Here is a 14233-nt window from a genome sequence, read left to right on the forward strand (position 1 = left end):
ATCGTAATCATTTTTTGCACTTAAATATTATCACAATAAATAAAATTATAAGAAAGTTAACATATCATCATAATATAATTACATCTACGGAAAATAAGCGAGGTATATTATGAAGACATCGTATACGATATTCGCGAGTGCGACTTATTGTTACTTTAGTTTATCAAAATGTTATACATTTGCGCTTCAAAAAAAAGCACAAACGTTGTGTTATTTAATAAAATTTACAGTTAAAATATTTTCAGTAGATGCAAGAAAATGATAGTATCCGTAAAATAAATATAATTTGTACTAATTTATCGAAATGAGTTTCTTTTGCAGCAGCATATAATCATTCATTTTGGCTAAAGAAATGAATTATCGTTGAAATGAAATGTATTATTGTTTATCCGAGTCATATAAACGTCATTATTAAAAAATTTATTATTAAAGAAAAGACCATTGGAACCATGTTCGATATAGTGTTTTGTGCTGCCGAATTTAACTTGTTTAGTGCATTCACATCATAAAAGTAACGATGGTAAGCGTTGTCGCAATGAGATGGCCAATCTTTAAAGCATGCCGCGTATGCCACGGCATGAGCGATGTAATTCTGCTCAAAAGTACCTCGGAACAAATGCGCGTAAGGGCCTGTAAAAGATTTTATTATTTTATTATTTTATTATATTTTATTATTTTATTATTTTATTATTTTATTATTTTATTATTTTATTATTTTATTATTTTATTATTTTATTATTTTATTATTTTATTATTTTATTATTTTATTATTTTATTATTTTATTATTTTATTATTTTATTATTTTATTATTTTATTATTTTATTATTTTATTATTTTATTATTTTATTATTTTATTATTTTATTGTTTTATTATTTCATTATTTTATTATTTATCCCATATCATTTTGAAATTATTTACAAAAATGAATAATTGCTATCTTATTTTATTCAAATTAATTTTATTGATTCAAACAATTGAAACGTAACATGTTGCAAAAACAAAATTTATATTCATGAAATGACGTAAAGCTTTTTTTTATTCTTTAGCTACAGAATAAAATTGCTTCCTTAAAAAATAACTAAAAGTAAACTGTTTTAAAAATATGATACAACTTTTAAAAATCTAGAAAAGAATCTTACTGTTAACGAATGGAAACTTTGTTAAGGAAAAAATTGTTTTTCTTACCGATAGCATAAACTCCAACATCTTCCCCGCCATGACTCTCATCCTTAAGGTATCTGCCAGCAAAATGCATGTAAAAAGGATCATTTGATCGAGTCGGATCTATGGCGACGTTTCTCCAAGTCTCATTAACGTTGTTGCTATCGTTTCTCCGATGATAAAAGAATCCAGGACCATTAGCATAGGAGAGCGTCTCATAGGGTTGTTGATTAGACTTGTTGGCGAAACCAAGAATGTCGTTACCTCTTACCGGATATCCATTCAGTGTGAACGAATGTGAATGATCAGCTGTGACAATGATTAATGTCTCTTCCAAGTTTACGAATCGAAGAGCTGCCTTGACCGCCTCCTCAAGTTCGTACAGTTCGCGCAGTGCTAGTTGCGCCCAATTGTTATGATGAGCTATATCGATCTTGCCGCTTTCAACCTAGAAAATCACATAAAAATAATAGTTAAAGAATGAAAAAGCGTTAATTTTTTTCTATATTAATTCTGTTAATATTCAAATTACGATCTTCTATAAGACTTTGAACTTAGGCAAAGATTGCAGCGCTCTCAAATTACGCATGGAATAATGCGTTCAAGTAATACGACCTCGACAAGCATCCGGGAAGACGAAACCCTAAGAACGTGTATTTAGGAACGTATTATGCGAAAATGGTCATTATTGTGTAATTTACATTTAGAATCGTATCATCATCAATTCATCAAAATTTTAGTGTATAGTCTCGATTAACGTTTTTATCCCATTAATGACATTTTAATATTTATCGAACGTTGTTCTCGCATAATGCTCGGTTCCGCGTCGCAATCTAACTTACGTTTGATATAAATATTCAGTGTTGTACAGTGACGATTACTGACCATTAGCAAGAATCCATTTTTGTTCTTCTTTAGCAATTTTATTGCCTGCGTCGTCATATTCACTAACGAGGGAGTCTCGGCGCTTTTTACAGCGTGGTAGGGCATGTGATTAGGCGAAAAAACGCCGAGGATGTGCGATGTTTTATTGATGTCGATAGACATGAGGTCTTGCGTATTGTTAACAGCTCTTCCTTTGGCATGAATTGCTTGCCATTCTTTTATTAAATTTCTACCATCAGATCGCTGACAGGAATTGTAGTCAATTGGTTCCACGTTCATGCCCAAGTATTGCGCACCGCCACCCATAATAACCTTTAGAAGACATCGCCAATATTAGATGCAAATTACACAACTTACGATTCTAAATTATTTCAGCTCCAAAGTATGTAATATACATTTATTGAAAATTTCTAAAAAAGTGCTATGAAATTAAGAAAATTGTGATAAATTTATATATATCTTATTGTACAATCACTTCTAATTTTAATTCAAATTTTTTAGATGTACACGTATATACAATTCAATTTACTATTAAATATGAATCTGTTAATTTCGGGATTATATTTTGATTTATACATATACGAAAACGCAGATACGATAAATTACTTTAAATTGATTCCCCGGTTCATCCTCAATAAGTTGTCTGGCGATATCTTTGATACAATTTCGCTGGTTTGTTGGTATCAAGGTATCGCACTCCCAGTCTCGATCGTTAGTATGCGCATAAAGTCCCGCGGGAGTAGCGTGGGTGATACGAGTGGTGGTAACAAATCCTGTTAATTAATCAAATATGAATTATCTTGGAAATTTATTTATTATAGTAATAATGATAGCAGAGAACAAAATTAAAATTCCATTAATTTAAAAATGACTTTCTTTAAGTTTGATATATCAAGAGATTAATTCTAAAAATTATTAAAGTTTATAATATTAACAATAAAGTTTCTAACATTATAATAAAGAGATTATAAGAGAAAATATTAAATGTGTGTAAAAATGTGTATGTTTTATTATTATTGTTTATTATTATCGTATAGTTTATTGTCTGTAAAAGATATTTTATATTAATTTATATATATATATATATATATATATTAGCGTAAAATAGCTATTGGCGAGGTGCCAAGGTGCAATGGAAAATAAACGTATTATATAGATTAATCGGCGAGTCAGATTGTCACATGAAAAACTTCCATTATTTCACCAAAGTAGAAATCAGTCATGGGCGACCGATTGTCCTCGACAAGATAGAAGGTCGGCACATGACCTTCTCGTTTATTGAGAAGACTTTCACTGTATATAACTTCAACAAGATCCATTCAACACCAACACTTACGTTAATAGAATAGCCGATCATGCGTGGCATGTGTTCTCTACAGAATTGACACTGTATTCATACACTATGCGGGTACAATATTCATATTCAAATGGCACTTTTAAAAATGTCTTTAATAATCACTGAAAAAATCAAAATTTTGTCATATTAAATATAGCATTTTTGATTAAATGGATTTTTAAGCTTTAATTTGAAAAACAAATCATTTAATTGAATGAAAGTCTAAAAAAATATTTTTTTAACTCGCTAAATCCCCAACACATCTTAATATAAAAAATGTAAATTACATTTTTTACCATGAAATTAATTCGGAATTACTAATAATATTTCGATTTGGATTTGTTTGTACAATATAAATACAAAATACAAAATAGTTAAATACAAAATACACATTACCAAAAGATTATGTAGTTTACCATATCTAAAACGTGATATATATAAAATATTATATGTATATTGATACAGGAAAATTTATTACAATTTCAAGAAAATTGTTAATATATATATATATATATGATTGAATCTATATATATTGTATGTGCATGTGTGTATGTATGTATAATCATATAAGTAAAATCTAATTTTATCACGTAAGCTTATTGCGTATCGCGAAAAACAGAAATGTTTGATAGATTTATTATCTTGCGAAATATATATCGTGTTGAGTAGAAAATTTAATTAACTGGCAATAATCGGCGATACATAAGAAAGATTCTAATCTGTTTTCTCAGACTTCCTATAAGAATTTTTGTGATATTTAAATCTTAAGTGCAAATTTATGTCAAGGTTTGATCGCATATGATATAGATTTTCTTATTTTATTTGTCGGTCGATTAAAGTTCTAAACGGCAATCGAAGGACAAGTCTGTTATCGCTACTGAGTGATAACTTTTAATTAATTCTCAATTAACTCTACTAGATATTTTCTTTCTCGATAGAATTGCTTTTAATTTAGACAAAATTATATTAAATTATAAATCTCGTTTAAAACTAATTCCTAATAACTCTGTAAATAATTTTTAATTAACGGAGATATAGAAATGATATTTTTACGCTATGTCGTAACTTTTTGATCGAATTATTATCTTAATTTTTCGCCAGCATTGTGCCATTATATTAGCTGTGATTAAAATACTTTCAATTATTAAGTATTCGTTATTATGTAAATAAGAAACGAAGCATTAACATTTGTAAGCAAATGGAAAACATGAGCAAAATTTATTCACATAAATTCCAAAATGTTTTAAGAAATAATTTATGTAAAATATGAGCCGTTTTGAAATCTTTCAAGATTAATAAACGGTTGTAGTCTTCGGAAATCAAAGCTCTTACCTGTGTCCATGCCGGACTGTTGTGCCCAATTGGCCATGGTGGACAATTTGCTAATTTCATTGATTTTCTTATCGCATTTTTTGTCATCGGCTCTGCTATCCAATCCAATAACGTGATATCGGGTTTTTACACCAGAAAATATCGCAGTAGCCGTTCCAGCGGAATCGGGCACTTGCTTATTCACATTGTAAGTCTACAAATGCGTAATAATCATAAGGCAATTATGCGAATTATATTTATATTTATTATTTATTGTGATTCTGATAATTAAAAATGTAATGTTGATTTAAGTAAGCAGATTTGATGTCTTATCGATATTATTGATAACTAATCTGTTGAAATTTTCAAAGCACAATATTTTATCGATATATTAAAATCAACATTACGTTATCTTTTCCGGTAAGATAAAATGTATTAATCACGTCGTTGATATTAATGCGCGAGATAAATTGGTATAAAACTTTCATATTTATTGTTAGTAAGTAATTAGAAGATTGATGAGAATTAATTGTAATGCATGTGAGCATTGCGTTTCTCATATTTTCTCGACACGGATAAGCGCGGCGAGTCCTTATCAAACGCGGCGACGGAATTAAACGGCTTAACGTGACAGGATTTTCAAATATCTTCGCGCCTCGCGAGACCGCCGTCGAGATTAAAGGCACGATCAATGCAATTTAAATATCTACCTTGGCGAAACCAGTGTTGGGGAACTTCTCGAACTCGAGTTGATATTCCTCACCGGTTTGACCATTGAGCTGACCTACGTAGATTCGACCAGACGTGATAGTGGACAGACCCATGCCGTCCCCGATAAAGATGATCACATTCTTGGCACGGTTCTCATTGTTCTGGTGCGCCAGGATCTTGTGTAGGGTCTTTTGGCCGGACTTCAGCCAGAAGGACATATCTGATGAGAGATCAAAGTTTCGCCTCGTTGCGAAGACTAATACTAATCGATTGATTATGATATTCGTAAGCAACACCAAAGCTCAAAAGAACCATCAAAAAATATGTCTCACAAGGTCATTAGAATAAAATATTTTTAGCCATAGCTATATTAACAAATAATGTCTTACAAGTGAGATTTGTTTTTTAAGATTATAATCTTATCTGTGATATATATACAATAGATGAAGATTTACGCAATCAGAATTAACGGTAATAAGCGAACGTGCAAAACTTTAAACGGGCTTTAAACATTTATTTCATTTGAATATAGATTCTCTAAAATATCAGAGGATAAAATTTAAGAAATGAAATGCATATTATGCATTTTCTGATAAAATTCGTTGTGAACAATTTTATATTAGTATAAACTTTTCAACATTTTGATTAAAAAATTTGATTTTATGAACATATAAATATTATCTATACATATCTATTATCTAGTGGAACATAGACACGAAAAAAATTTCAAAGTTATCGGTTTATATACGGTATTAACGATAATTAATCAAAAGCGAACTTCGTATGACGGTCATTTTCATCGGTGTTTCATCATAAAACATATTTTTGCGCAAGTTTAATTTAAGCATTAAGAAAACAATCTGCTCCTTTTTTAAATTTATCAAGACAAATTGCACATATTGTTTATAATTCTGTCTTTCTTTGTGATTATTATGTATTTAAAATTTGTGGCCTATTTACCTATTAATCAAATATTAATGTAATCGTGGAAAAAAATTAGAAAAATATGAAATCTTAAGCACATATCTATATATTCATTTACGATATATAACTGAAAATCAATTGCGGTTTTAATATTTGCTCAAAATCTTTGGAATTTAATTCTGATAACAGAATTATTTCATAAAATATGAATTATAAAATATGAATTACAAACCTTCGTAATCCGTAGATCCTTTACGTAACGCTTTAGAATCCTGAAAAACCGCTATGATGCATAGTAACAAGATATATTGCTTCATTGTATATGTCTTTTCTTCCTGCAACATATCGGATAAATAATTCGTCATTACTTTCTGTAAAGAAACAATTTAACAGTAAAAACGTTTTGTGCGAGATATATATTTATTGTTTATATAATAATTTGTATTACAATGTATTGAAGGTGGCCCGAAATGGGACCGACATGTCTATTACTAAAGTTCATCATATAGTTATTTTTAACTCCTTTTTTATCTTTATTTGAGAAACAATTTAGCTTCTCTTATCCACCTAATTACAGATCGAATAATATTTATTATATCGGTAAACAGGGTTGTGAAAAACTCGTCAACATTAAATTTGTTTAAACATAAATGTTGATTTATTAACATTTATTTTAACGTTAACATTTTAACGTTACATTCCTTATTTCAGTAGTGTCGATTATGGCGATCTATTATTCATTCGTTATTTAAAAAATTTATTTTTATTTTGTATTACTTACAATTAGTCAAAGGTTTTCAACGTAAATAATGAAAAATGAATAACTAATATAATACTAATATAAGATATTTGAAAAAAACTTCAAGCAAAAAACATATTTTATGAACTTAGATAATTATTGCTTTGTTTTTTATTATGCTGTAAGTTTCGCTAACGTTCTTTGTTTTAGGTAAATAGAATTTAGTATAATTCAGTACAAACAGTTTATTTCATACAATTTTCGAAGTTGAATATTTATAAGATGTTTATAACAGTGTATAATTAGTTCTTGGAAATACCTCGGAAAAAAATATTAGCTTTAATTTTTGCTTCATTGGCATTTTTTACGCGCAGCGCAACGTCTGTGCATAAATTAGTTCGCCAGTTTCGTTTTCTTTAATATTCGCAGTTACTGATTCGCGTTTACTGATATTGTACTCTGTATAAATCGCGGCTCACCCGATGCGATCAGCTGTTCCTAATTTGATACGCCATTGGCTTTGCGATTATCATATGTGACAAAGGGGAACTATACAGGGGTCAGTTACCAAGCTAATAAAATTACTATTTCACCGAATGTGTATCCTGCTTACATCGAAGAATTTTAAGTAGATATCTGTTTCACATAATTTCTTCATGTTTATATAAACTATTTAAACATTTATATGTACGATTCTTTTTTATATCTCTGTTTTGAAGCAAAAAAAAAAAAACAATTATTGTGTAACTTTATAATTTCTTTACGAGATGCTTATATTATTATTATAGATACATCGGATCGGAAATTGGTTAATTACGGTACTATGCATAATAATCGCATGTAATTACGCGGTTACGCGTAAGAAGATTTCGAGGAGTAATATGATTACTAACAAATCAAAACGAGTTTGTCATTTATATGTACCATAGTACATTAAATATATATATCCGACAGTATATTAAATATTTTTCGGGTAAAATATTACATTATTATATTATAATATTTGTAGTAATTTTACCGTCGTTTCTATTAATTATTTGCTTTTTGAGTCAGTTTTTCTTTTAAATCTAAAGTCAATTTAAAAATTATATTGAATTAATTTCTAATAATTCAGTAATCTGTCAGAATGTCGCTTGAATAATATATGATATGCATCTATCGATTATGTATATGTAGATAGAGTCGCTTGTCGACCTACTTCCTATCTGGTTTTCTTATCTAAAAACTGTTCAAGTCTTTACATATGTTTCTCGCACCCTAATGCGGTTTTAATCTTACACGCGGCGAACAGGAAACTAAGTTACACATACCTGAGTCGTTTTGGGAAGGAATACGCGAATACGATGTATTCAATGTACTATGGCACTCCTCGACGGTGTCAAATCAGTCCGATTGGACTCGTCGATATGTCAATTCAACAACGCCTCGGCGATGCGCGACTTGAAGCGTGACATTCTCGGGAATGAAGCGCGCGTTACTGCAGATAGCGTCCTTTAAATCTCGTCGCTTAATCACCTCTTGCCGCTTCTCTGGGTCGATTGGCTGTCGATAGGATCGTGACAAAAGCTGCCTGGGTTCTTTTCGAATTGCGCGACGCGGCCGGAAAATGCGAGTTTAAAGTCGAAGCGAGATACCGGAGCGAGCCAGCTTTGTCACTTTATATAGCGTTTCAAAGGCCGTGACAGATTATGTGTGCACGAGGTGGCAAAGCGTGCAAGGGACACTGAGTACGCGGATTCTGTATGCGGAAAGGGAGGGGGGCAGAGAGATCCCCCTCGTGTGCTGCTAATCCGACCATAATTGACAGGCTCCGTGCTATTTTATCTTATGTCTACAATACGGATTAATTCGTAAGCACGAGGCACCTTATCACGAGATCTTCCTTTGTCTCGAAGCAACACAAATGAAAAAAAAGAAGTTGTCTTTTCACTTTTATCTCAGTTTTAATTAGACAAATTTCAATTTGCATAATATATCAATTTCGTTCATTAAAAAAATTTTTTTTATGCAGATATAGTCTTCTTTAGGGAAAATTCGAAATGAATCATTGTTTATTAATATTTCTTAATATATAACAATAAACTTTTTGGATAATTAAAATACGGTTTAAAATAGCTTTACTTTAAGAAAGGTCTTCGCATTATTACTTTTTTATGTGCCGAGCAATAGCGAGCCATTCCGAAGATAATGAAAATAAAACGATATGATATGATTTAAATTATCCAATCGTAGAAGTAATGAAGCAATCTCAATATTATCGTTAATAAAAAAATATAAATGTTCGCTCCATGATATGTTATTTTTTAATTAAAATAAAAATGTCTGTAACATGCATGTGATATTCTAATAATAATCCTCAATTTGTAGACACTAAATCTGAAATTAGTTTTTTCCGCGAGAATTATTATATAATTGACATTCCATTGTTAGTTTACAAAACGCGCAGCGTTGTCGCCGGCACGTGCGTTAAACAAAATAGTGATTTAGCTCCGTTATTTATTACGTCTCATTTTTTAGAATTGTATTTTTGTTCTTTAAAATAAGCTAAGATTTCTTTAGAAATATATTATTGTAACTATATTGTTTGTTTAAGTATATTTTCTTGTAATATTGAAATTCTTTTTTATTCTATTAAAATTGACGTGCAATATAATTATTAGTCTTCTAGTTATATATTTTTAAAAACTTTTTCGGCTATTAAAGTATATAAGAAATCTCGAAAATTAAAGAATCTGAAGTATTAAAACACAAGAAAACTTTATAGTCTGAGAAGGATCTATAGGTACTGCAACAAAATTTCTTATTTGTATTTCTTAATTTTCTATATTACTGGGGTTATCATATTAAAAAATATATATGTAATATTTATTCTCTCATCATTTTTTCATTATTCATCCGCGCATTATTTCTTTATCATATATTATTCTTAATCATTTATATATATATATATTAAATTTTTTTTTATTATTTTTAATAATTTATATGTATATATTAAATTTTTTTAAATTATTTTTAATAATTTATATGTGTATTATATTAATTTTTTATTTAAAAAAAAAAGAGAGACAAGACATCAGTTTTCGAAATCATTTTATTATTTTTTGAAATGTGATATAAAATATTAATATTGATCTTATGATTAGTAGCCGCACTTTTCAAATCTTGATAATAATATCAATTCAAATTTTGTTGTTTAACTCATTAAATTTGATATTATTATGCACAATTTTATTTTGTTTTAGCAATTAATATGAGCTTTTATATAAGATCAAAGATATTAATCGGATTGATTACAGACATTTTCGTATCATGCTTTTGAGGAGTGAACATATACTTCTTTTATACTGATTAAGATTTGGTATCAAACTATGCATGATGATTGCGTAAAAAAACGTATTTATTAAATCATGACAATAATTTTATTTGTTACTATTATACATGGTACTCTGATTTTTTCAATTATTAATATAGATTCAGAATTTTTTTTTTTTTTATTCTGTACAATTACTTACGTGAAATTATAGAAGTTCCTTCGCGCGATTCAACTTTATATAAAAATTATTATAAAGCGCTTACGAAGTCATTGCGCGACAATTGCTTCATTCATTGTTAGTACAGATATATTCAGTATTCATGATTAGCGCATTAAATTGCGTTATGTGTGTGTGTGTGTGTATCTGTGTGTGCGGCCAATGATAAAAAAATTCATTATTAACACGTAAATTCGCGCGTAATTTATTCATGAGTTAGTTGTAACATCAGATTAATCTAGTTTGCAGGTGCACTTATTGATTTAAGATAGTTGCATTACAGGCTATATTATGTTTATCGTCGAGGAAGATCTGTTTTCCTTAACTGCGCATTTAAAAAAAAATTCGGTGCATATTTTTTGTTAAGCGTATGACAATATATTGAATACAAGAATTTGGAGATGATGACGTTAAGTAAAATTTTTTGCTAAGGAAAATAAAAAATGATAATAAAAAGAAAACATGTGTAAGTTTTACTTCGTGACTTGTGAAAGTCGATTGATGCTTCAGCAGTATTTTGAGGCAATGTATTGCGCGATTGATATATGGTATTTATAGATTGTGCAATGATCAGCGTGTTTTGCAAATAAGAAAGTCCTGTATAAACAAGTAATTAAAGTTCCATAAAATCAGTAATTCGGACGATATCGAATTTATGGTATTTGAGAAACAATGTGATGCAAAGTGAACGCTAATTGCAAATTTGTAGTCGATCTTAAGTTCTAAGAGGTGTGAATCAAAGTTTCTGTCTCGCGATTGGCGGCTGTTATCAACACATGAGACAGGTGAGAGTCTGGCGTGTTCCTCGATCGTGGATCGCGCGAGTAGAGCACGTGATAATACGGGAAAGCACGTTTCTGTGATAATGCTGCCGTGATCAGCGGCTGATTATCACAGCCACAAGTAGTATCGCAACGATTTTCGTTTGTTATCGCAATGTAACAAGCAGTAATGACGCATTGCGTATCTGTTAATCTGTCTACTACCAGATACTGTATTTGTAGAGCTTAGGAAATACTGAAGGGATAAAAATCGTCAGAGATTTTCACAACTCTTGAAATCGTAGATTTAATGTAAAATTGATTTCTCTTCTTAATTTAAAAATTATTTCATAAATGAGATATAATTATATATAATTAATGATCACATTTCGTAACTGAAAAAATATTTATAGTGGAAAAATTAATTAATTTGATCTAATTACTCTTTTTGATTGTCTACGTAAATATATTTTTGCATGTTTTATAAATGTTGAATCTTTTTTTTTTCTTAAAAAAAAAAAATTGTTGAAAGTAAAAATTATTATTCTGAAAATTACAAGCCTGCTTTAAAATATTAGATTTATTTTTCCAATTTTCTAAAGAATTTCAGAAACTTTACTTTTAGGTGTACTTAAAGGTGTTTAGATAAATCTTGTATGAAAATGAGAAGCACAAATACTAATTTCACGTTAGCATGTTATCTTAAATGTATTTTGCTATCATTAGAGCTCAATCTGGAACAAAGAGTTTCTTTACTATAAGTGCGAGCGTGTTTAAAGAAAATTGCATTAGAAGCAAAACTTTATCAAAAAATCCATGATTATCGGTGAATCTTTTCTTTATGAGTGTGCCGCGTAAATTCCGATATTATATCTTCTATCATAATCTTTAATCGAATCTTTAATCGAAAATATATCGATGTAAATAGTCGCAAAATAAAATCATCATATTCTATCAAATATATAAAAGATATAGAGAAAAGGATCAAGATTTATTAAGACTATTAATATAGTAAATTGATATTTTAATATAGTAAATTGATATTTTTAAGAAAGCTGTTTGGTCACAAAATTATTTATGGAAAATATAAAATTTTTATTAAAAGTTTTAATTAACTATTTTATCTATACCAGATAACAAGATTTGAATAACACAGTGGATGATAAAAGAATACTTACTTGCAACCAAGAAGGAATTTATCGTTACATCGTTCGATAATAAAGAAATCTTTGAGTATGCAAATCATTTTATGAAAAGAGGAAACAATTAAAAAAGTCAAGAGAATTAAATCTTTAACTATTCTAAAACTTTGTTTTAAATGTATTTCACTATAATATTTTCATATTTTCATTTAAGCTTTTTTTAATATTACACAGCGCTTACAATCCATTCACGCAAAGCATATATTATTTGACATTCTATTTTTTTTTATTCGATTGTTCGACGTTAAGTGAAATGCATTTTTAAAAATATAAATATTATAAAAGAGATATTTTAGTAGACAAAATTGTAATGTATTCTAGGATACATAAACATCTTCCTTTTGTATGAGGTCAAGAAATTTTTTACGATTAACAATTTAATTGCTTTTTCACTAATATTGATTAATATGGAAGGGCTATATCTCACCTCACTCCTGTATTTATCTTAATATAGAGTTACGCATGCTAAAAATATTGTATATACAATTCTACTTTGAGAAAAGCTTGTTAAACTCAAAAATTTTCTTAATTCGACTTTAAATAGAAAAAAATATCGAAAGATGTATCCGCTGCTGAAAGACTTTTATTTTGGTTAATAAAATTTTTAAATATTATTTTAAATTATCAATATCTGCTTGCTACATTTTATGTGTCTTATCCTGTGCATGCTAATAATTGCTACGAGGTGGTAGAGAGAAAAGGAGAGAGAGAGAGAGAGAGGAGATGGAGGTGGAGTGAATAAAAGCAAAATTGCATATCCGAGAAATGTGTGGGGGGTCATTGTCTGTGACGGGATGGACTGCGTATGTCAGCATTATACAAGAATCTAGGTGACGCAGAGTCGGAATACAAGATATCCATGATCGTGGCTGCGAGATGCTGCGCCTCGTCTCGTCCAGTCTGCAATGAGATCTCAAAGATCTCAATTATCAAATGATTTTCGATTCAAACGGCGATACGCAGAGCCACATTTGCAATTGTGCGCGTGAACCGTTTCACCCGAACATTCGGGGTTTTACATATACAGCCCAAAATCACAACAATGATTGTCTCGAATTTTTATTCAAAAACAAATCATTTATTTTCTAGATTAACATATTACTCACAATCAGTATCTTTTTGAGTATATCATTAAGCATTTACGAATGTTTCTACACATGACTCTCTTTGCTTTTATTTCAGTTTTAAATAATAATAATATAAAATAATTATGGAAAAAAAATATACAAAGATACGTTCTCATTTTCCCATGCTGTGTACTCATAAACTTGAAATTCTAGATGATAGCATTTTTAGGGTTTCCTGTTTTTTTTTTTTTTTTTTTTTTTAATTCAGTAATCAGATTTCATGAAAAAAAGAACAGGAAATGTAATTGAAAATCTTGTAACCGCGAGACTTCAAAATTTTTAGAATTATACAACGGAAGGGCTCTCCAACAAAATAACTTCTATGACTTTTACTTTACGTGTAAATGCGAGATAGAAGTAGCATCGTGCGAGTTGTAGAATCTAAATTCGTCGTTCGCTATGCAAAATACGAGAAACGCGTGAAAGCGTTCGCGGTTCGATTTCCGCCGAAAAATAGTCGAGTCGTTTCACGCGATGCGACCGCCCGCTTGGAAGTTTCGGTACTATTTCTACGGTGCTATGTTGCTACATATGTATATATCGG

General features: G+C 29.5%; 1 protein-coding gene across 2 annotated transcripts; it reads right to left on the reverse strand.

Moving 5' to 3' along the window:
* Positions 1 to 8775, reverse strand: LOC138932246 (alkaline phosphatase 4). Of its 2 annotated transcripts, XM_070293894.1 has the most exons (8): positions 8380 to 8775; positions 6563 to 6665; positions 5406 to 5626; positions 4717 to 4909; positions 2655 to 2821; positions 2049 to 2360; positions 1188 to 1611; positions 2 to 630 (listed from the first exon to the last, which is right to left on the reverse strand). In XM_070293894.1, the coding sequence occupies exons 2-8, from the start codon at positions 6645 to 6647 to the stop codon at positions 395 to 397; spliced, it is 1638 nt and encodes a 545-aa protein (XP_070149995.1). In that variant the 5' UTR covers positions 6648 to 6665; positions 8380 to 8775; the 3' UTR covers positions 2 to 394. The 2 variants fall into 2 exon arrangements, with proteins under 2 accessions (XP_070149996.1, XP_070149995.1); XM_070293895.1 differs by lacking the exon at positions 8380 to 8775 and having other exon boundaries at positions 1 to 630; positions 5406 to 5606; positions 6563 to 6650.
* Positions 8776 to 14233: the final 5458 nt, after the last annotated feature.

The sequence above is a fragment of the Polyergus mexicanus genome, unplaced genomic scaffold, assembly GCF_030449975.1.
Source record: "Polyergus mexicanus isolate NDT 795.1 unplaced genomic scaffold, iyPolMexi1.0 SCAF_4, whole genome shotgun sequence".
Lineage (NCBI taxonomy): Eukaryota > Metazoa > Arthropoda > Insecta > Hymenoptera > Formicidae > Polyergus > Polyergus mexicanus.